The 23226-nt window shown below is 55.3% G+C and overlaps 1 protein-coding gene across 2 annotated transcripts; it reads left to right on the top strand.

Annotated features, from left to right (window-relative positions):
- Positions 1 to 1534: 1534 nt before the first annotated feature.
- MAN2A2 (mannosidase alpha class 2A member 2) lies at positions 1535 to 18702 on the top strand (the record flags this gene model as incomplete). 2 transcript variants are annotated; one of them, XM_080692432.1, is made up of 23 exons in its annotated part: positions 1535 to 1675; positions 2539 to 2796; positions 2867 to 3011; positions 3118 to 3289; positions 3613 to 3740; positions 3809 to 3982; positions 4338 to 4524; positions 5852 to 6029; positions 6251 to 6453; positions 6593 to 6775; positions 6886 to 7000; positions 7197 to 7264; positions 7378 to 7543; positions 8302 to 8538; positions 9229 to 9351; positions 9584 to 9698; positions 10162 to 10295; positions 10408 to 10549; positions 11769 to 11902; positions 12210 to 12284; positions 15355 to 15549; positions 15657 to 15767; positions 18550 to 18702. In XM_080692432.1, the coding sequence occupies 23 exons, from the start codon at positions 1544 to 1546 to the stop codon at positions 18700 to 18702; spliced, it is 3528 nt and encodes a 1175-aa protein (XP_080548558.1). The 2 variants fall into 2 exon arrangements, with proteins under 2 accessions (XP_080548558.1, XP_080548557.1); XM_080692431.1 differs by lacking the exon at positions 12210 to 12284 and having other exon boundaries at positions 1544 to 1675.
- Positions 18703 to 23226: the final 4524 nt, after the last annotated feature.

Genomic DNA, 23226 nt, shown 5'->3' on the forward strand with positions numbered 1-23226 from the left:
TCCTAGATGCTCGGAAGCGGCGCGCCCCTCCCCCGCGGGCAGCCGGTCCCGCTGGGGGGCGGGCAGAGCCGCTCCGGGGGGCGGCGGGGCGCCCGCGGGTCGGGATGCTTCCGCCGCCGCCGGGTCACGCGCTTCCGCAGCCGCCCGCGCCCCCCGCCCACCCGCGCGGCTGCGGCTGCGCAGTGCTGCGCGGGGCTGCGGCCGAGCGCGGCGGAGGCGGCGGGCGCCGGGGCCGGCCCCACGCGGCCCGGCCGGAGCGCGGAGCCTCCCGCCAGCGCGGCGCGGGCCGGGATGCGAGGCGCGCGGGCCGGCGGCTGCGGTAACGGCGGGCGGGCGGGCGGGCGGGGGCCGGGCCGGGCGGCGGGCTGGGCGGGGGTCGCCCCGGCGCAGGGCGGCCTCGCGGGCTCCCCCACTGCACCCGCTGCGGCCTGGACGCAGCCTCCGGGGGCTAAAAATAATTGTTTGCCCGGGGCCCTGAGCGCGATCGGGTCCGCTGAGCGGCCGGGAGGGAGCCCGCCCGCCTCCCTCCCGCGCCCCGCCCTGGCCGGGACGGCTGCAGCCCCCCCCCTCCCGCTGGAGTGGCCAGGCCCCGCCCGGCGCGGGTCTCCCACCCCGGGGACCTCGGCGCCGCTGCCGGCTTCCAGGGGTCCCCGAAGTTCTCCGCCAGCTGGGGCCGAAAGTTTTGCTTTGCAGCAGTCAGTCCAGAGACGGGTAGACTTTATCTTACAAACATAAACATTCTCCTTTAACTTCTCGTTCTGTGTTAAGGAGGATCGTGTCGGGCACCAGTGCCAGTGTGATCCAGGACGACAGGGAAAAAGGCTTTCCTGTTTCTTAGCCTGTGGCTCTACTTTTATGTCAAGCAAACGAGACGCCAACTTATTTATCATAAAAGAGAAGCAGCACGGGGCCAAAGAGCCCACCGGCACCACCACCACCGTGGGCAGGCCCCAGAGGAAGTTGTTTGCAGTTGGGAGTTTGGGTGTGAGCTGTGGGGTCAGAGCTGGGACTTTGTCCTTGACCCAGGTTTTCCAGCTTGGGCTGGAGGAGGCATTATCTCCAGGGTGTGGGCGGAGCTGCTTCCAGGACCCGGCAGGACTGCGCCACTTGTCTCCAACTCTCCCCAAGAGAATGGAGCCAGGGTTGGGTCAGGATCCACAGCTTGTTTGCATTAGGATTTGGAGCTTAGACACTTTTTTTTTTTTTTTTTTTTTTTAGGTACTGAGGACTGGTGAACCCTGAGGCTTTCTACCTCCAAGGTATACCCGCAGCCATCTTTTTCATTCTTTTATTTTGAGACAGGGTCTCACTAAGTAGCCGAGGCTGGCCTCGAACCTGCAATCCTCCTGTCTCAACCTCCCAAATACAGGGATTACAAGCGTGCACTAACACGCCCGGCTAAGAAGCTTGCTTTTTATGGACTGGGGCAAATAGGTGTTCCTTGGGAGCATACTGGCGCATTTGGTGGGAAGAGCAGCAGAGGGATTTTGCACATCAGAGCTATGGATCTTGTCTCTCCTGCCAGGAGTGTGTGGAGGGCAGTATGAAGCTGAAGAAGCAGGTGACCGTGTGCGGGGCCGCTATCTTCTGTGTGGCCGTCTTCTCGCTCTATCTCATGCTGGACCGCGTGCAGCACGATCCCACCCGGCACCAGAATGGTGGGAACTTTCCCCGGGTGAGTCAGGTCTGGTTGCTAATCTCTTCACATACAAATCTCCTGGGCTCAGGTTTGGCTCTGGCTGGAGCGTGCGCCACCACGCCCGGCTACCTATTTTGTACTTTTTATTTTGAAACAGGGTCTCACTAAATTGCTGAGAGCCTCACTAAGTAGCTGAGGCTGGCTTCGAACCTGTGTGATCTTCCTGTCGCGGGGATTTCAAGTGTGCGCCACCACGGCCTGCTAAAGACGACTGAAGGACACCCCTAGCCCCAATAGGAATTAAAAAACAGTGATGAAAGTGCGTCGTGGGTGGTGCACGCTTGTAATCACAGCATTCAGGAGGCTGAGACCTGAGGATTGTGGTTCACAGACAGCCTCACCTACTTAGTGAGGCCCTCCGCAACTTAGACCCTGTTTCAAAATAAAGAATAAAAAACAGGGCAGGGGGTATAGCTTGGAGGTTGAATGCTGCTGGGTTCCATCCCCAGATCCCCCCCCCCAAAAAAAAAAGTGATGGAAGAAAGAAAGAAAGAAAAAATAGTGACATGTAATGCCACTCTGTGCTCCTGAATTCTTGGAAGACATTGCTAATTGATTGCAGCATTCTTTCCATGGATGCAGTCCTTAGCACCCTGCTCCAGGCAGCAACACGGATTGTTGAGCACGGGCATGTGAGATGAAACTTGTGCCATCTGTGAGCTAGAAAGTGAAGGGACTTCCAATCCTAGAGGATCTCATTCATTGGCAGTTGATGGACACAAAGCTGTTTGTCCTCACAGGCTCCTGGTCCGGCTCTGTCTGAGGAGAGAAGGATCTTAGGCCTCAGGTGGTAGACCCTAAGCAGAGACCTGAGCTGTGGCTTTGTTTTTTTTTGGCAGAGCCAAATTTCTGTGCTGCAGAACCGCATCGAGCAGCTGGAGCAGCTGTTGGAAGAGAACCATGAGATTATCAGCCACATCAAAGAGTCCGTGCTGGAGCTGACGGCCAACGCGGAGGGCCCACCCGCCCTGCTGCCCTACCACACGGCCAATGGTTCCTGGGTGGTGCCCCCAGAGCCCCGGCCCAGTTTCTTATCCATTTCCCCCCAGGACTGCCAGTTTGCTTTGGGGGACCGGGGCCAGAAGCCAGAGCTGCAGGTAAGAGTGAGAGCTGGCAGGGACCCCGGTGGCCACGGGTAGGGCACTGAGCCGCCTTCCTGCCTGGCAGATGTTAACCGTGTCAGAGGAGTTGCCGTTTGACAATGTGGATGGTGGTGTGTGGAGGCAGGGCTTCGACATATCCTACAGCCCGCACGACTGGGACTCTGAAGACCTGCAGGTGTTTGTGGTGCCCCACTCTCACAACGACCCAGGTGAGGGCCCAGTGGGCGCGGGAGCTGGGTGCAGAGTGGGCTTTCCATGATGGACGCAGGCGGGAGGAGACAGCGGTATCCTCAGGGTCCTGCCTTGACTCTCCAGGCTGGATCAAGACCTTTGACAAGTACTACACGGAGCAGACCCAGCACATCCTCAACAGCATGGTGTCCAAGCTTCAGGAGGACCCCCGGCGGCGCTTCCTCTGGGCAGAGGTCTCCTTCTTTGCCAAGTGGTGGGACAACATCAATGCCCAGAAGAGAGCAGCGGTCCGAAGGCCAGTGGGAGGCGGGGGAGGCTGTCCGGCAGCCCTGGGCTGTGGGGGAAGGCTTGCCACAGCAGTGTGTGCTGCGGGGGAGCTGAGGGGTGATGGTCTGAGGGCTACAGGTGCTAGGAGCCCTCAGAGGGGGCTGAGTGAAGAGGAAGCCTGGGCCTTCCCCAGCGCACGGAAAGGAGTCCTGATGGGCAGGCCCAGGATGCGCTGGCGGAGGGAGGGCGCACTTGTCCTCTTGCTCCTGGCTTTGGGTCGACTGGCATTGTCCGGCCAGCAGGACTGGGCACGAGTCCCTGTCCCCTCCTGAGTGTGAGTCTTACCTTCAGGCTGGTGGGAAATGGGCAGCTGGAAATTGCCACCGGAGGCTGGGTGATGCCAGACGAGGCCAACTCCCACTACTTTGCCCTGATTGACCAGCTCATCGAGGGGCACCAGTGGCTGGAGAGAAACCTTGGTAAGTCCGAGCCAGGCGTGGGCTGTGACGCTGTCGGGCCGGGGCCTCTGACTCCTGTCCCTGCTCAGGTGCCACCCCCCGCTCTGGCTGGGCCGTGGACCCATTTGGACACAGCTCCACGATGCCTTACCTGCTGCGCCGTGCCAACCTGACCAGCATGCTGATCCAGAGGGTGCACTATGCCATCAAGAAGCACTTTGCCGCCACCCACAGCTTGGAGTTCATGTGGAGGCAGACATGGGGTGAGGCCAGGCAGGGAGAAGGGTCCACGCAGTGTCGTCTTGCTGGGGAAGAACGGGGCATCGGAAGTAAGACCCCGCTGTCCTTGGGTCCAGCTGCCAGAAGTGGCTAGGGGAGGGTCACATTGACCTCTGGCCTCTATGGGGCCTCCTGTTTGCCCCAAAGCCTGAGGGGTGTTTGTGCATCTCCCCCAAGGAGCCCTGGGCTCTGGCCTGAATGTCCTCTTTAGCCTAAGTCCAGCTGGAGATTCATCTGTCAGGGCTGCCCTAGCCTGTGCAGGTCCACGGCCTTTCAGTGCCCCATGCCCAGCTGCTGAGACTGCCTGCCAGTGGTTGGCCATGTGTGTGTCTTCTGCAGACTCGGACTCTAGCACAGACATCTTCTGCCACATGATGCCCTTCTACAGCTACGACGTCCCCCATACCTGTGGCCCGGATCCCAAGATCTGCTGCCAGTTTGATTTCAAACGCCTGCCTGGTGGACGCATTAACTGCCCTTGGAAGGTGCCGCCCCGCGCCATCACAGACGCCAACGTGGCCGAGAGGTATCTGCGTGGCCTGGGTGTGGTGTTGGCCTTTTGCTTCACAGGTCTCTGGCCTGGGGTCTGCTGAGAGGGGCACTAGGAAGTGGAGGGTGGGACCAGCTGGTAAGATCCTCTCCAAGTCTCCCTGGAAAACAGTGTGTGATAAGAAAGCACCTTTCCCAGAATGCTCCTGTTTCCCCAGATGCACATTGTTTCTGGTGTCCTAGCTGAGTGCCAGAGCCAGCTGACTGACTCGGTGAATGCTTCCTAAACTGGTACAGTTTCTCACCACCTTGAGGTTAATGGACCTTTATTTGGCTCAGACGCTCCTATTTGGCTGGAAGTGTGCCAGGGTCCTCAGTGTCCAGTGGACCTGAAGCCCGTTCACATCCACATTCCGTCCTGCCAGAAAGTCTCCAGCCGCCGAGAAAACAGACCTGTCCCCGTGAGAGAATAGCTAGGGGTCCCCAGAGATGCTGCTGTAGCTGAAATCAGCCCCCCAGGAAAGCACTGGCTAATGTGATCTCAGCTGCGATTTATCTGGAACTTTTAAGAATAGAACAAGCCCAACTGGTTTTCATGTTGCATTTGCCACAGTTTCTGTGATGTCCAAGAGGTGAAACATGTGACCAGACTAGAAGGAAAGTGGCCTTCAGCTTTTAGGCCTCTAGATGCTGATCACAGGCAGGAGCCAGGGCTGTTAGCGCCTGAGGCAGCGGCTGCAGCCCGTGGCCTCACAGGTTCCCAGAGCACAGGCCAGGGAGACAGAATGCCTTTCCTCCTTCCAAGGCTTGCTGAGCTGCAGGAGTCCCACGTGAGCACAGAGTAGAGCAGGACAAGCCAGACCAGCACAGTTAAGTAGATGAGTGACTGTTGGAACTGATATCTACAACATGTCATTAGCGGGTTGGTCTAAAAACAGGAAGGAATCAGGCGTGGTGGCACATGCCAACAGGAGGAATCGGGCGTGGTGGCATGTGCCTGTAATCCCAGCAACTTGAGAGGCTGAGACAGGAGGATCACAGGTTCAGAGTCAGACTCAGCAACTTAGTGAGACTGAGCAACTTAGCAAGACTACTTCAAAATAAAATAAAATAAAATAGAGCTGGGAGTATAGCACGGAGGCAGAGTACCATCAAAAAAAAAAAAAAAAAAGAAATAAAAATAAAAAGTGGAAGGATGCCAGGCGTGGTGGCGCACGTAATCCCCACGCTGGGGAGGCTGAGACAGGAGGATCGTGCAGGTTCGAAGCCAGCCTCAACTGGTTTAAGAGACCCTGTTTCCAAATAAAATAGGCGATCTTTCACCCTGGGACTTCACACTGGGCCCTTATCCTTTCCTGCTTCAGGGCGGCCCTGCTCTTGGACCAGTACCGGAAGAAGTCCCGGCTGTTCCGAAGCAACGTCCTCCTGGTGCCGCTGGGCGATGACTTCCGATACGACAAGCCCCAGGAGTGGGATGCCCAGTTCTTCAACTACCAGCGGCTCTTCGACTTCCTCAACAGCAAGCCTGATCTCCATGTGCAGGTAGGGGTGGCACCCCCGCAGTGCTGCTCCAGTTAGCAGGGCTTCCTCCTGGCTCCTGGGAAGGTGCCCTTTTATGTCAGAACTCATGCCCGGGCGCCACAGCTTTCTGTCAGGCCCAGCAAGGTAGGAGGGACAGTCACTACCCTCTTGTGGGGGAGACTGCATCCCTGTGGCCAGAACCCTCTGGAACTGATGAGAGCCCATTTCTGGGGTTCCCGCAGGCCCAGTTTGGCACCCTCTCTGACTATTTTGATGCACTATACAAGAAGACAGGGGTGGAGCCGGGGGCCCGGCCACCAGGGTTTCCTGTGCTGAGCGGAGATTTCTTCTCCTACGCGGACCGGGAGGACCATTACTGGACAGGCTATTACACTTCCCGGCCTTTCTACAAGAGCTTGGACCGGGTCCTGGAGGCCCACCTGCGGTGAGACCCGCTCCTCCCAGGGTTGAGCAGGGCTGGGCTGGCAGGAGGCGCAGGCGGTGGTGAGGTGGAAGGGCACAGGGGCAGGCCTGCAGTACGTGTGGCCAGGAGGGAGCAGGCGGCTGACTTCTGCCTCGGGCAGGGGGGCCGAGGTTCTGTACAGCCTGGCCATGGCCCACGCCCGTCACTCTGGACTGGCTGGCCAGTACCCGTCGCCTGACTTCTCCCTTCTGACGGAGGCCCGGAGGACACTCGGGCTTTTCCAGCACCATGACGCCATTACCGGCACCGCCAAGGAGGTGGTGGTGGCCGACTATGGGGCCAGGTAGGATCCCCTTCCCCACCCGCCCAGTGACCGTCCCAGAGGGGATGTGGGTGCTGGGGGGCAGGCTGCCTCCTGTGGGCTCGTTCTCCCTGCCCCTTCCCGCCCCACAGGCTTCTGCGCTCCCTTGTCGGCCTGAAGCAGGTCATCATCAACGCGGCTCACTACCTGGTGCTGGGGGACAAGGAGACCTACCACTATGATCCCGAGACACCCTTCCTGCAGATGGTGAGCCCCTCCTAATCTGCGTGGGGGCCCTCCGGTGCGTGCAGGTGCTGTCCCCAGGGCTGTCATCTGAGAGTGTTGCCCCACTTTTTCCTGCCCCGCAGGGAGATGAGAGTGGCAGCTGGTGGTCCACACCGAGGAGGGCCAGGGTGGGGGCGGCCGAGCCATGATGCTGCTTCCCTTCTTGCCCACCTTGCAGGATGACACCCGCTCACACCACGACGCCCTGCCAGAGCGCACAGTGATCCGGCTGGATTCCTCACCCAGGTGCGCCAGGCGCGGTGCCGCAGCACCCTCCCTGCCTGCCCTTGCTGAGTGCGCAGGCCTTGTCCTGGCGGCTGCTCCTGCCCTGGCCTCTGCTCAGCCCACCTCCTCCACAGGTTTGTGGTGCTCTTCAACCCGCTGGAACAGGAGCGGCTCAGCGTGGTGTCCCTGCTGGTCAGCACGCTCCGGCTGCGTGTCCTTTCAGAAGAGGGCCAGCCCCTGGCTGTGCAAGTGGGCGCGCACTGGAGCTCTGCCACAGACATGGTCCCTGATGTCTACCAGGTGAGGTGTAGGTGAGGTGGGCGGGCCCTGCCCCGGCCCTCTCTGCCATCGTGGCCTCTCCCTGGGCCTCGCTCTGCCTGCCCACTTCCCGCCCCTGCTGCACCCTGCTTGCTCCCCAGGTTGGGGCAGCAGTCTTGGGGGGAGGGGATTTGAGTCTGTCCTGAAAAGGAAGGTGAAGGTTGGCGTGGTAACGGTAGTAAAAAAGGCAGTTGGTGCCCCATCATTTGCCTGTTCATTCAACAAATGTCCGGTTCTGTATGTCCTGTATTTATTTGGGAGTCCTGCTATGTTGCCTAGGCTGGGCTCAGGTGATCCTCTTGCCTCAGTCTCCCAAGTGTTGGGACTACGAGCACATCAGATATTTATTGTAAGCTTCATGTGGTTACCACTTGATAGTTTTCAAAGTATTGCTTGAAGGCCGGGCGTGGTGGCTCATGCTTGTAATCCCCGTGCTTGGGAGGCTGAGACAGGAGGATTGCACAGGTTCGAAGCCAGCCTCAGCTACTTAGTGAGGCTCTCAGCAACTTAGTGAGACCCTGTTTCCAAATAAAATATAAAATAGGTTTGGGAGTATAGCCCGGAGTTAGAAAGCCTCTGGGTTCCACCCCTAGTACCACAAAAAAAAAAAAAAAAAAAAAGTATTATTTGAGACTGATAAAGTCTGACAAGCAGGGAGGGGCCCTTTCAGAGGAGGGCGGAGGCCTGCGTCTGGATGGTGCTTGTCTGTGTCCTAGGCCTCACCTGCACTGTGCCCACAGGTGTCCGTGCCCATCCGCCTGCCCGCTCTGGGCCTGAGCGTGCTGCAGCTGCAGCCGGGGCTGGACGGGCAGCGCGTGCTGCCAGCCTCTGTGCGTGTCTACTTGCACGGCCGGCAGCTGTCTGTCGCCAGACACGAAGCCTTCCCTCTCCACGTCATCGACTCGGGTGGCAGTGACTTTGCACTCAGCAACCGCTACATGCAGGTCTGGTTCTCAGGCCTTACCGGGCTCCTCAAGGTAAAGGGCCGGGGGTGGCGGGGAGGGCCAGGGACCAGAGGGCATGGACATCGGCAGGGTTGTGCAGAGCGGCCTCCCAGCCGGGTGCCTGCTGCCAGCTGACTGACAGTGACCTGGATGCGGGCCATCTGGGCTCCTAGCCGAGAACACGAGGAAGCTGGGTGTGTCAGCCAGCTTATGTTGCTCTAACAAATACCCGAGGTAGCTGGGGACGCAGCTCCGTGGTAGAGAGTTTGCCTAGCGTGGACGAGGCCTTGGGTTTGATCCACAGCACCCCCAACACACACAAAATGTACACAGATACCCGAGATAACCACCTTACATAGAAAACTTTGGCTCGCGGTTAGAGGTTTCAAGTGGGCAGACCTGTTGCTTTGGGCTCTGGTGAGGCAGCCGTCACGGCGAGGAGCTTGCAGAGCTGCAGAGCTGCTCGCCACGAGGCTGCGGTGCAGAAGGGCAGGGTCCCATGTCCCCTCCAGGGCACGTCTCCAGTGACTAAACCTCCTAAGGTTCCCACCACCTCCTAATAGCTCTGCTCTGGGGAGCAGGCCCTTAGTGACGGGCCTCTGAGGACACGTGTCCGAGCTGTAGCCCCTGGCTTGGCTCCTTGGGGAAGTTAGTCCGTGCCCTCCCTGAGGAGACCTGATGCGCTGGTGTGGGGCCAGGGGTCAGGGCTATGTTTCTTGGCAGAGTATCCGAAGGGTGGACGAAGAGCAGGAGCATCAGGTAGACATGGACTTCTTCATCTACGGCACCCGCACATCCAAAGACAAGAGCGGAGCCTACCTCTTCCTGCCTGACGGCGAGGCCAAGGTACCTGAAAGCTGTCTCCACGACCCGGCAGGCCCGGTGGGTTTCCCTGACTGGGCGGGTGTGAGGGGGTCACTGCCTGCTGGGGGCCTTGTTAGTCTGGGCAGCTCTGACTGGCTTCAGGGTCTGCCCAGCCCAGGGCCTGTGGGGTAAGAACATCTCTGCCCGGCCCTGGGCTAGCAGCCCCGCTTGCCCTCTGTCCTGGGCGCTCAGGAGTCACCTGTTCTCTATCCAGCCCTACGTCCCCAAGGACCTCCCTGTGCTGCGGGTCACTGAAGGCCCTTTCTTCTCAGAGGTGGCTGCGTACTACGAGCACGTTCACCAGGTGGTCCGGCTCTATAATGTGCCTGGTGAGCGCCACAGCGAGGAAGGGGCCGGAGGGAGGCGCGGGCCCCCTGAGCTGTGGCACGCCCCTCCCTGCCCCTCGGTTGATGCGTTCCCAGCAGATATGTCCTGTGAGGTGGCTGTGCTTAATTCTCTTGAAGAAAAGATCACCCAAAAGTGTCCTGGGGAGCCAGGTGTGGTGGCGCACGCTTGTCATCCCAGCATTTGGGATTCGTGGTTAGGGAACAGGCTCAGATACTTAGTGAGGTCCTCTGCAACTCTTGAGACCCTGTTTCAAAATAAAGAATAAAAAATAGGGCTGGGGGTGTAGCTCTGAGGTAGAATGTCCCTGGGTTCCATTCCCAGTACTGCAAAAGAAAAAAAAAAGCCCTGGGGTTGCCTGGGAGCTGGGCACAGCCTCTCCCCGCCCAGCCTCTCTGCTGCGGCCCCTCCTCGCTCCTCTCAATGCTCCTTTGTCCCTGAGTGCAGGGGTGGAGGGGCTGTCTCTGGAAGTGTCATCCGTGGTGGACATCCGGGACTATGTCAACAAGGAGCTGGCCCTACGCATCCGCACGGACATTGACAGCCAGGGCACCTTCTTCACGGACCTCAATGGTTTTCAGGTGATGGCGGGGGCTGTGGTGGAGGATGAGGAATTGGAGGCAGGAGTGATCAGGGCCGCCTTCTGATAATGGTGCCCATATGCCCTTGACTGGCTGGCCGTGCCCCCCACAGGTGCAGCCCCGGCGGTATCTCAAGAAGCTGCCCCTGCAGGCCAACTTCTACCCCATGCCGGTTATGGCCTACATCCAGGACACGCAGAAGCGCCTCACACTCCACACTGCCCAGGCCCTGGGCGTGTCCAGCCTCGGTGACGGTGAGCAGGGCCAGGAGCTCTGCAGGGCGGAGCAGGCAGCTGCAGCTCCTTACTCTTTGCCCCGCCCTGCTGGCCTGGCTCGCCTGTGCTCGCAGGGGCCAGCGTAGGAGGAAGAGGGAGCTGGGTGTCAGGGTCCTATTGGACCCAAGAAGCATCAGGTTACTAAGCAGTGGCCCTCAGCTGAGGTAGGTGCCCTTCTGGCCAGAGATGAGAGTAAAGACAGCTGGGAAGGCTACTTGATGTTAGGTTGAGATATTTAGGAAAGGGGAAAAATTAATATTGTTCTCTTGATGATCAGTAAAAGAGAAGATGACTTTTTTCCCCCCACTTTTCTCTCCTTGGTAGTACTAGGGATTAAACCCAGGGGTGCTCTGTGCTCTGTTACTGAGCTCTACCCCAGCCCTTTTTAGTTTTTAATTTTACTTTGTTGCCCTGGCTGGCCTCAAACTTGGAATCCTCTTGCTGTAGCTGGGATTATAGGTATGCACCAAAGAGAATGACATTTCTAAGAATCAAAGTCTGAGCTGGGAGTGTAGCTCAGTGATAGTGTGCTGGCTTAACGTGTGCCAGGTAAGTCAGGCGTGGTGGCGCACGCTTGTAATCCCAGAACTTGGGAGACTGAGACAGGAGATCCTAGGTTGGCAGCCAGCCTCAGCTACTTAGTGATGCCCTCTGTAACTTAGTGAGGCTTGTTTCAAAATAAAGATTAAAAAGTAGGGCTGGGGGTGTAGCTTGGAGCTAGAATGCCCCTGGGTTCAATCCCCAGTACCAAAAAAAAAAAAAAGTACAGTTCCCACAGAAAGAAAGAGATCAAAGAAAGCACACAAGCCCTGGCCTGGAGCCAGCTGGCCACAGGACGAGCCCCAGGTGGCCTCTGAGAAGGCATAGGAGCCCTGGCCTGGAGTCAGCTGGCCACAGGACGAGCCCCAGGTGGCCTCTGAGAAGGCATAGGAGCCCTGGCCTGGAGTCAGCTGGCCACTGGAGGGGTACCTCTGGCCCTGGAGGTTCCCTCTGTGAGCGATCCTTTATGGAGTTAACTGAGAGGGGATGGAGGCTGCAGGTGTGGAGTGGGGAGGCGGGTGGCTCCTCCTGCCCACCCAGCAGCTCCAAGCAGAGGCAGGGTGCCGCCAGCTCGTGACCCTGCCTGCAGCCTAGAGGCAGGCCAGCGTCTGCGTACGGGTGGGCGTCCAGGCTGGGGCTCACTGTTAACTTCCCCCAGGCCAGCTGGAGGTGATCTTGGACCGGCGGCTGATGCAGGACGACAACCGGGGCCTGGGCCAAGGGCTCAAGGACAATAAGAGGACCTGCAACCGTTTCCGCCTCCTGTTGGAACAGCGAACCAAGGGCACCGTGGTAAAGTCCAGTTCCATGCTCAGGGCGCCAGAGCGGCTCATCCCTGTGGGTGGCCCTGGGGGCTCCGGCCTAGGGTCTGGGGAGCTTAGCTGGAGGGCAAGGGATAGAGAGTAGGGCGTAACTCCTGGGCCATGGCGGGGGCCATCTCTGTGATCCATCTCATGCAGCCCAGCGCACCCTGTCGCCTGTGTCCTCCTTGTGTTCTTCTGCCACCCCATCTGTGTCCCTTGTCTGCCCTCCCTGGCCCCAGCATCTTCTAACCTGGCTCTAGCCCTGCTCATCTCATGGCTTTCTTTGCCCCCACCAGCCTGGCTTTTTCTCCACACTGGCAGCCATGTTTAGGGACTTGATCTTTCACAACAGCAGGAGCAGTGACCAAGAGGTAAGGGGCACAGGGGAGTGGAGGCCCGCTCCCCAGTGCCGTCACTAGGCGGTCACGTAGGTGGTCAGTAGCTAGTCCCACGCGCACAGGCATGCTGCCTCCGCTAGCGGTTCCCTGCAGGCAGGGCGGGTCAGCTCTGGGAGTGAAAGTGCAAGCAGAGTGGGTGTGCCCCTGGTCCCCAGGAGACCAAGAACAGCTTCCCAGAGGAGGGGCCATTCAAGCTCGGCTTTGATGGGTAGGGGGGTTAAACCAGGGCCAGAGGGCAGGCAGGAGGCACGGCCTGAATGGCCACAGTGGCACTTTACCCAGTTAGACTAGAGCTACGCTGGTTAGCTCTGTGGCAGCCACCAGCCATGGGGCTGCTGAAAGAAAACGAAGTTAAGGTTTTCCACCTGAAATCCTAGTATATGGGAGGCTGAGGCAGGAAGAACACGGGTTCAAAGCCAGCCTCAGCAATGTAGGCCCTTAACAACTATTGAGATTGCTTGAAATTTTTAAAAAATGCCAGGCGTGGTGGCACATGCCTTTGATTCTAGTACTTGGGAGGCTGAGACGGGTATTGCAGATTCAAGGCAACCTCAGCAAGTAGTGAAGACCCATCATACTAGTGAGACCCTGTTCCAAAATAAAAATAGGGAGCCGGGCATGGTGGCGCACGCTTGTAGTCCTAGCATTCGGGAGGCTGAGACAGGAAGATCACGGTTTGCAGACAGCCTCAGGCCCTTTGCAACTCAGTGAGACCCTGTTTCAAAATAAAGAATAAAAAAAATAGGGCTGGGGGTATAGCTGGGACGACGTAGAATGCCCCTGGGTTCCATCTTCAGGACTGCAAAAATTTTTAAAACAATAAAAATAATAAAATAGGGCTATGGAGGTGAATGCCCCTGTTTTCAATTCCAGCAAAAACACACACACACACACACACACACACACACACACACACACACACACACACACACACACGAGAAGGTCTAGGGGTATAGTTTGGTGGTAGACTGCTCCTGGATTTAATCTGTTACCACAAAAAAATAGTTTTTCATTCACACTTCTATCACAGTTCAAGTCTTCAGTGGTCCTGAGTGGTAGAGAGCCCTGTGGGCAGTGCTAGCTGGAGCATAGTGGGCATCCAGAGACCAGGGATGCCCAGCCGGAGCCTGGAAGCCAGGCAGGGTGGCTGCGGGGCTGCCTCAAGGTCACTGCAGCAGCAGGGAGTGGGTGGCTCTGGGAAGAAAGACAGGTGGAGTGATGGTTTATTTCGTGTTTTTTTTTTTGTTTTTTTTTTTCTTTCAGGTCTGGGGATGGAACCCAGGGGCATTCAACTTCTGAGCTACACCCCCTGCCCTATTTTTGATTCTTTATTTTGAAACAGGGTCTCACTAAGTTGTAGAGGGCCTAAGTAGCTGAGGCAGTCCACAAACTATGATCCTCCTGTCTCAGCCTCCCAAATGCTGGGATTACAAGCGTGCGCCACCATGCCCAGCTATTTATTTAGTTATTTGGTTACTTATTTTGGTACTGGGGATTGAACCCAGGGGTATTTTACCTCCAAGGTACCCCACCTTTTTTTTTTTTTTTTTTTTTTTTTTTTAGTGCTGGGATTGAGCACAGGGACATTCTACCTCTGAGCTACAGGCTGGGTCCTGTTTCTCCTCCTCCTCCTGCTCCTCCTTCTCTTCCTCCTCCTTTTTTCTTCTTCCATCTCCTTCTACTTCTTTCTATGTTGGGGATTGAACTGAGGGGCATTCTACCTTAGAGCTACATCACCAGCCCCCTTTTTTTTTTTTTTTTTTTGGCGGTACTGGGGATGGAATCCAGTGGCATTCTTCCTCTAAGCTGCACCCCTAGCCCTAAGTTTTAGTATATATATATTTTTTTTTTCGGGGGGGTAGTACTGGTGTTCCTGGAAACCCTTCTACCTCTGGGTTACACTGCCAGACCTATTTTATACTTTTTTATTTGGAAACAGGGTCTCTTAAGCCAGCGTGGCTGGCTTTGAACCTGCGCAGTCCTCCTGCGCAGGCCTGGCTCTATATTTTTTGAAATGGTCTCACTGAGTTGCAAAGGGCCTCGCTAATTAGCTGAGGCTGTCCGCGAACTGCGATCCTTTGGTCTTGGCCTGAATGCTGGGATTACAAGTGTGCGCCACCACGCCCAGCTCCTATTTTTTTTTATTATTTATTTTGAAACAGGGTGTCACTTAATTGCATAGGGCCTCACTAAGTAGCTGAGGCTGTCCTTGAACCTCCTGTCTTAGCCTCCCAAATGCTGAGATTGCAAGCATGTGCCACCATGCTTGGCTTTATTTTTTGAAACAGGGTCTCACTAAATTGTGAAGGGCCTCACTAAGTAGTTGAGGCTAGCTGGGAACCTGCGATCCTCCTATCTCAGTCTCCTGGTCCCTGGGATCACAAGCGTGCGCCACCACACCTGGCGGCATGATGGTTTATAGGCAGTTCACATAGAGTGTTGAGCTTGAGCTGAGCCAGGGTGGGAGAAGGAAGTTGGGTGGCCCTGAGGACACTGCTGAGTTGGGGTGGAGAGGCATTTGGCAGCCGCCTGGGATGTGAAGTTCTGAGCTGGTAGAGGGAGAGGTGCTACGCAGAAGTCCAGACACAGGAAAGCAGTGACTTGGGGAAGACTGCGCAGGCCTGCGGGGTGCCCAGGGGAGGGACTGCCTGAGCAGTGGTCTTCAGTCAGTGGATCCACAGGGCCCGGCCAGGTGTCAGGCTGGCAGGGCTTGGTCTTCCAGGAGACCTCAGGCTGGCTGGGAGCACGTCCCCATCACAGGCCCATCCTGCATGGTGGAGTGCGTGTCTGTCTGCGTCCCCTGCCCTGAGGAGCGCTGGTGGGAGGTGTCACCCGTGAGATGGTGTCGCTCATGATAGTGTTATGGAAGAAATGACGTAGAGAGGAAATGGCCCCGGCGAAACTTCCCTCCCTTGATTTGGGAAGCAGCGCAGGGGAAGGGTTGGCAGCGCCCATGTCCGCTATGCCAGGAAAGCTCTTTCCAGAGCAGGTGGCCACCGTCAGCCCGGCTTCATCCCTCACCCACTCCTGGCCCATCTTGCAGGTCCAGGATGGCCGCTCCACCAGCTACCCATCCCTCCTCAGCCACCTGACCTCCATGTACCTGAACACCCCGGTGCTCGCCCTGCCTGTGGCCCAGCGGCAGCTCCCGGGCTCCGGGCTGCGCTCCTTCCACCCTCTGGCTTCCTCGCTGCCCTGCGACTTCCACCTGCTTAACCTGCGGACGCTCCCGGCTGAGGTGAGTGCTCCCGGCTGAGGTGGGTGCTCCTCGGCTTGCGACCTCCAGGACCAGCCTGCCCTGCCGCTCCCCGGGCTCAGCGGCTGCCCTTTCTCGCTGTCGCCCAGGAGGATTCCATGCCCTCGGCAGACACTGCACTCATCTTACACCGCAAGGGCTTTGACTGCGGCCTCGAGGCCAAGAACTTGGGCTTCAACTGCACCACGAGCCAAGGCAGGGTGAGTCCGGTGTGGGAGGCCCAGGCCCTGCTGGGGGACGGGCAGGGCCACAGCCTGGGCGAGGCTTGGGCAGCAGGAGGGAGAAGAAAGTGTCACACCAGGGCTTTCTGGGAAGGGGGAGGTTGTTGACATTTTTTGTATATATGTGTTTTTTTGTTTGTTTTTGTTACTGGAGATTAAACCCCGAGGCATTCTGCCTTTGAGTTATACCCCCAGCTTGATTTTTTTTTTTTTTTTTTGTGGGTCTGGGATGGAACCCAGGGGCATTCAAGCTCCAAGCTACACCCCCTGCCCTGTTTTTTATTCCTTATTTTGAAACTGGGTCTCACTAAGTTGCAGAGGGCCTCACTAAGTAGCTGAGGCTGTCCGCGAACCACGATCCTCCGGTCTCAGCCTCCCGATCCCCCAGTTTGATTTATTTCCTATTTGGAAATGGTCTCACTAAGTTGATGAGAGTCTCACTTCTTGCTGTGGCTGTCCTCAAACCTGTGATCTTCCTGTCTCAGCCTCCCGAGTACTAGGATTACAGGCGTGCGCCCCCACACTGGCTCTCACATGTGTGTTCAGTAACCGACGGGGCGGAGGCAGCTGCAGACATGGCATAGAGCTGGAGCACTTCTGTTCCCTGAGGACGGGTTGTGTTGAGCAGAGTGGAAAATACCACACCTCTGAGCTGGGCACGGTGGCACTCGCCTGTGATCCCAGTACTTGAGAAGCTGAGGCAGGAGGGTCAGGGTTCAAGGCTAGCCTCAGCCACGTAGCAGACCCTCAGCAACTTAGTGAGGCCTTGTTTCAGAATTTTAAATAAAGTAGGGCTGAGGGTGTAGCTTGGAGGTAGAATGCCCCTGGATTCCATCTCCAGTATAAAAGGAGGGGAGAGCCTGGCGTGGTGGCACATGCTTGTAATCCCAGCATTCGGGAGGTGGAGACCAGAGGTTCATGGTTCATGGACAGCCTCAGCTCCTTAGCGAGGCCCCTTGCAACTCAGTGAGACCCTGTTTCTTTCTTTCCTTTTTTTTTATTTTTTAACTGGGTCTGGGGATGGAACCCAGGGAGGGGCATTCAACTTCCAAGCTACACCCCCTGCCCTATTTTTTATTCTTTGATTTGAAACAGGGCCTCACTAGGTTGCGGAGAGCCTCACTAAGTAGCTGAAGCTGTCCGCAAACTGCAATCCTCCTATCTCAGCATCCCAAATGCTGGGATTACAAGCGTGCGCCACCACGCCCGGCTTGAGACCCTGTTTCAAAAATAAAGAGTAGCCGGGCGTGAGGCCCTCTGCAACTCAGTGAGATCTGGTTTCAAAAGAAAGAATAAAAAATTGGGCAAGGGGTTTAGCTCGGAGGTCAAATGCCCCTGGGTTCCATCCCCAGACCTGCCAAAAAACAAACAAACAAACAAACAATTAGGGCTGGGGTGTCGCTCAGAGGTAGATACCCCTGGGTTCCATCCCCAGTACTGCAAAGAAAATAAAGGAGGGTGGGGGAGAGAAAAAAAGAAAAAACACCATGCCTACAAACTCAAAACTGTCTCACTGTGTAAGCTGTAGCATGGTTTCAGCTGGCATTGAAAAGTGCCCTCGTACGCCAGATCCCTCGCTGGGCCCAGTGATTCGGAAGCGAACCAAGAGATGGTTCCTGTCCTTGATGAACTCTCAGCTCAGTGGATGGTTCCCACCCGGAGATCACGGACAGGTTTTGGGGTTGAGTGAATCTCACTGAGCCTGAGGAGATACATGAGGCAAATAGCTTTTGATTTTTTTGGTACTGAGGATCAAACCTAGGGCCTTGCACATGCTAGGCCAGTTCTCCACCACTGAATCACACTCCCAGCTGTGTCAAGATTCTTAGAGGCAACAATTCATGTGTGTTGGGCATTGAACCCAGTGATTCTATCTCTGAGCTACACCTCCAGCTTTCTTTTTTCTTTTTTTTTTTTTTTTTTTTGGTGGTACTGGGGTTCCTGAAAGCCCTTCTACCTCTGGGATACACTCCCATGGGCTACACTCCCAGACCTATTATTTTACTTTTTTATGTGGAAACAGGGTCTCTTAAGCCAGCGAGGCTGGTTTCAAACCTGTGCGATCCTCCTGTCTCCGCCTCCCAAGCACGGGGATTACAAGCGTGCGCCACCACTCCCGGCCAGCTTTCTTATTTTAAATTTTTAAAATTTTTTGTGATACTGGAGATGGAACCAAGGGGCTTTCTACCTTGGGGCTATACTCCCAGACCTATTTTTATTTTATTTGGAAACAGGGTCAGCCGGGCGTGGTGGCGCACGCTTGTAAATCCCCCGCTTGGTAGGCTGAGACAGGAGGATCGCATGGGTTCGAAACCAGCCTCAGCTACTTAGTGAGGCTCTCAGCAACTTAGTGAGACCCTGTTTCCAAATAAAATGTAAAAAAGGGTCTGGGAGTATAGCCCGGAGGTAGAAAGCCCCTGGGTTCCACCCCCAGTACCACCAAAAAAAAAAAAAAAAGAAAAGAAAGAAACAGGGTCTCGCTAAGTTGCTGAGAGCCTCACTAAGTAGCTGAGGCTGGCTTTGAACCTGTGCGATCCTCCTGTCTCAGCTTCCCAAGTACGGGGATTACAAGTGTGCGCCACCACACCTTCTTTTTATATTTTGAAACAGATCTTGCTGAGTGGCTGAGACTGGCCTTGAATCTGCAGTCATCCTGTCTCAGCCTCCCAAGTATTGTGATTAGCAGTGCGCGATCTTGCCCCATGAAAAGCAATATATTTAGGGTAGCGACACTCAGCACAACCCTGCACCTTCTCCACAGGTGGCCTTGGGGAGCCTTTTCCGTGGCCTGGACGTGGGGTTCCTGCAGCCAACCTCCTTGACACTGTTGTACCCTCTGGCCTCACCCTCCAACAGCACTGACATCTACGTGGAGCCCATGGAGATCGCCACCTTTCGCCTCCGCTTGGGTTAGGGCTTCTTGTGGCCTGAGAGAGTTCACCCACAGAGACTGCCTCTTCCCGCTAGGAACAGGTTGGACACACCGCACTGGGTATCCGTCCCAGTCTGCCTCATAGAACCGTGTCAGACTGGGCTCCACCCTCATCTGTTTATTGTTGCTTCTGTTCGGGGCAACCCTCCTGCCCAGCGGTGGGCAGACGCTGGTGAGATGAGGGCAAGGAGGCTGTCGGTCAGGGCTGGCAGTGCCAGGCTCTGCTTTGGTTTGTGAATGGCCATGCTCCTAGGCACAGGTTCAGGCACCCATCCTTTTCCCAAAATGGGATGTAGGAGGAGCAGGGGCAGACAGAACAGGTCTGGGGCGCTCAGTGGGCAAGGCCTGGTTCAAGTGGCTGCAGGCCAGATCTTGCTCGAGGGGTCCTGCGACGGGGAGACCACGTGTCCTGGTGTGAGCGGCAGCAGTGGTGTGGAAGAGGGCCGGGACCGCAGTTGGCAGTGGGCAGAGCAGGAGGAATCCCCGTTTCTCCCAAGAGCCCGAAGGCCTCGCTGCTTTCTCTGGAGGCTCCTCTCTCAGTGCCACCTGGCCTGCAGGGTGGCAGGAAGGACTTACTAGAGACTGTCATGGCCAGGGGTCACAGGATACTTTAGGTACCAAAACCTCCAGCTCCAACTGGGCCCTCGGCCTGTGCAGTGATTGGTGGGATGGTGGCAGGGCTTGGGGGCCTCCGCCTGCCTGACTTCTTTGACTCCATGCGCCACGTCCCCTTTACCAGGGAAGAAAGTGAAACCTCCAAGCCCCTGTGCCGGGCAGCCTAAGAAGGCTTTTGGTGCCATGCCTAGAGGTCGCCTCAAGCCACACCCTCAGCTTCTACAGTGTATTCAGCTCCTGGCACGGGGGGCAAGGGACATGTAGACTAAATTAGGAGGCAGTAGGGCTGTTCATGGGCCTTTATTTCAGCTTCGATTAATAGAGAAAAGTTTAATCTCTATAGATGCTGAAGATATTTGGTAAAATTTTAAATCCATCCTTTATTAAAACTCTTAGTAAGTTAAGACTAGAAAGAAACATCCTAATCTAGATAAAGGCCTCCATCAGCAACCAACCATTAATGGCGTTCTAAATAGAACGCCACGTGCGTTCCCACGAGGGTCAGAGACTAGCCACAGGCATGCTATTACTTAGCAGTGTCCTGGCACTTCTTGCCCCAGCAATAAGGCAGATGAAAGATCAAGAATGATAATTGCCACTATTTGTAGACCATAAAGCCGCCTCCCTGCAGCGTCTGAGCAGATCTACTGAAGGCCTAGTGAGCGTGCTGCAAGTGAGTCAGTGCAACATACGTTCCTGTTGAGATTTTGGTTCTTCCCAAATCAACCCATAAATTCAATGTAATCCCAGCGAGATTGGCTACTTCTTGGAATTCAGCGGGCTCTGAAATTGATTTGGAAGAGTAAAAGACATAAGAACACAGACAGTGCTGAATGGCGACCAAGAGTCGGGTGGCAGTGCCCAGGCGGGTAGAAGGCACTGGTTCTACCCGATTTCCCCGAGGGCTGTCCTGCTAGCCTGTATTTAATCTCGAGTGGCAGACAGGTCGGTGGGACAACGCTGAGAGTCCACACACAGACCCAGGTCCGTGGGGACTTAGCGTATGGTAAAAGAGGAGTATTTGAAGTAGGAGAGAAGATGGGTTGTGTAACAAATAGACTTTGAGACAGCTAACTCCTAGAGTTAGAGCTCTACCTCACTCCACAAAAATTAGTTCTAGAGAGGAAAAAACTACAAAATCACTCAATATATTTTTATACCTCTGTGGGGAAGGTCTTTTTTTTTCTAAACACAAAATCTAAAAGATACAATAAGGGGGAAGATAAACATTTTATCAGACACACAAAAAATTGCAAGTTTCTCTGCTATGGGAAATATCAAGGTTGAAATACAAATGTCAGATATGGGAGGAAATATTTGTGGCACATAAAAAAAATCAAGTACAGTTACTTTAGGAGAAAAGCCCACTTTGGGGTCTTCAAAGTCATCAGACCCGCTGAGTCTTGCGGGTCCTTCCAAGTCTACAGCCCGTATCAGACCACAACTCCCGGGATCTGTCCGTACCAGACAGAAGAACCGAGATCGTTAACGTGAAGTGCTTAGCACAGCCGGCACAGAAGAGCTCCGCAAACACGAGTTACAACCCTATTAGTAAAAGGCCCTAAGCAATCATAGCAGGTGTTATTTACTAGGGTATGATTTGTAATCAAATGATAGGGGAGAATCTGTGAACCCCTAAGAAATTAGCGGAATAAATGATATTATCTTTGAGGTCTTAGATGTGCAATGAAATTATTTGTCTTGAGAGGAACTGTTTAATCTACGCGAGCCTTTCCAGATGACTCAGGCAGCAGGGTCCAGGATCACCAGAGTTGCCTGCTGAAAGTTCAAGTTCTGTCCTTGCTGAATAGGGTTTCTTCAGCCTGGTTGTTGGAATTACATGGGGCAGAGCCATAGCTGTCTTGAGAGTCACACGTCACAGGAGCAAGAAGCCATGGTGGCTTTGAGCAGACTTCTGGCCAGGTTCAGCCTTTGAACCAGTCTCTAGGAACTGGGGCCAAAGAGTAAGTGTCCAGGAAGTTTTTGTGAGCACATACTTTGGAATTGGGCCTCCCTATTTCGAAGCCAAGCAGCAACCTTTAACCCGGAGCTCTGCTACTGAGGCCCACAGTTGTACGGGTTACAGCCAAACCTGGAACCCGGACACAGCAGAAGCAATTTCAGCCAGACAGTGGATAAAATGCGGCTCCTCCCTGTAGCCCGCTGTCTACAGAGATGAGCCATCCAGGTTCCAAGACGAGAAAAGGGCAGTATGGCGAGTTGGAAGCATGGAGAGAGGCAGACACCAGCCGTTTTAAGAGCCTGAGTCCTTTGTGCAGGGTGAGCCAGGCGTAAAGTGTGGCTTGCCTGGGGTGTGCTGTGACCCTGAGCACCTGTGCAGAGCGCAGAATCTTTAACCTGAACTTACCTTGCTGCTACTGCAGCTAGCAAAAAGACCAAGCACTCATGGGGTGGAGGATCAGTCTAGGGTGGTAGGAATGAGGCGTTACCATCCAGAGATATCTGAACAGTCTTTGTTCTCTGACAAAAATGTGTGCAAAGAAGCCGGGCATGGGAGCGCACGCTTGTAATCCCAGCATTTGGGAGGCAGTTTGTGGACAGTCTCAGCTAATCAGGATCTTTGCAATTTAGTAAGACCCTTTTTCAAAATAGAGGATAAAAAATGGGGCTGGGGGTATAGCTCGGAGGTAGAATACCCGCTGCGTTCCATCCCCTGAATCCCCAAAAAAAAGTACAAAGGAGAAACATCAAGGGGCAAGTCTCAGAAGAGATGACAGGAAGGAAGGAGACCAGATTCTTCACAACAATTAGCGTGAGTGGGTAATAAGGTCAGAACGTAACAACCAGGACCAACGAGGTCTACAAAGCGCACCCATTTTGGTTCCGCCTTGGACGTCTAGCCAATGAGCCTGAACTCCAAGTGAGCTCCATGTAAGTAGAGAAGCTTGGACACAGGAGCCTCAGTGAGCAGATGGTGAGGACCCGCAGGCACACGGAACGTGTCAGGTTTGGGACGTGTCAGGGTTGAAGATCCGCGGTGCGGCACTGGGCGTGGAGGCCTCCAGAGCTTCCTTGGAGGCGGCACCGCGGGGCGATGGGTCCAGTGTTTGTGACCCCGCAAAGTTCATACTGAACAGTGGGGCCTTGGGGGTTGATCAGATCACAAGGGCTTCTCCTTGGTGACTGGGATTAAGGCCCCTATAAAAGAAGCTTCATGCCCTATCATACAATGGAGCATGATTCAGCCTTAAAAAGGGATTTTATTTCTTTAAGGTACTAGGGACTAAGCCCAGGGACATTTTTTTTTTTTTTTTTTTTTTTTTTTTGGTGGTACTGGGGTTCCTGGAAGCCCTTCTACCTCCGGGCTACACTCCCAGACCTATTTTATACTTTTTATTTGGAAACAGGGTATCCTAAGCCAGCCTGTGGGGCTGGCTTCGAACCTGCATGATCCTCCTGTCTCCGCCTCCCAAGCTTGGGGATTACAAGCGTGCGCCACCACGCTCAGCCTATTTTTCTTTTCTTTTTTCTTTTTTTTGTAGTACTGAGGTTTGAACCCCAGGGGCATTCGACCTCCAAGCTATACCTCCAGCCCTATTTTTTATTCTTTACTTTGAAACAAGGTCTCACTGAGTTGCAAAGGGCCTCACTAAGTAGCTGAGGCTGTCCGCAAATCATGATTCTCCTGCCTCAGCCTCCCAAATGCTGGGATTACAAAAGTGCGCCAACACGCCCAGCCCCAGTCCTATTTTTCTGTGTGTGTGTGTGTGTGTGTGTGTGTGTGTGTGTGTGTGTGTGTTTTTCCTGGGAATGGCACCCAGTAGCCTTCTATTCCCAGGCTACACCTCAGCTCAATTTTAATTTTGAAACAAGAGTCTCACTACGTGCTGAGGCTGTCCTAGAATCTGTGATCCTCCTGTCCAAGCCTCC

The sequence above is a fragment of the Muscardinus avellanarius genome (genome assembly GCF_963383645.1).
Source record: "Muscardinus avellanarius genome assembly, chromosome: 3".
Taxonomy (NCBI): domain Eukaryota; kingdom Metazoa; phylum Chordata; class Mammalia; order Rodentia; family Gliridae; genus Muscardinus; species Muscardinus avellanarius.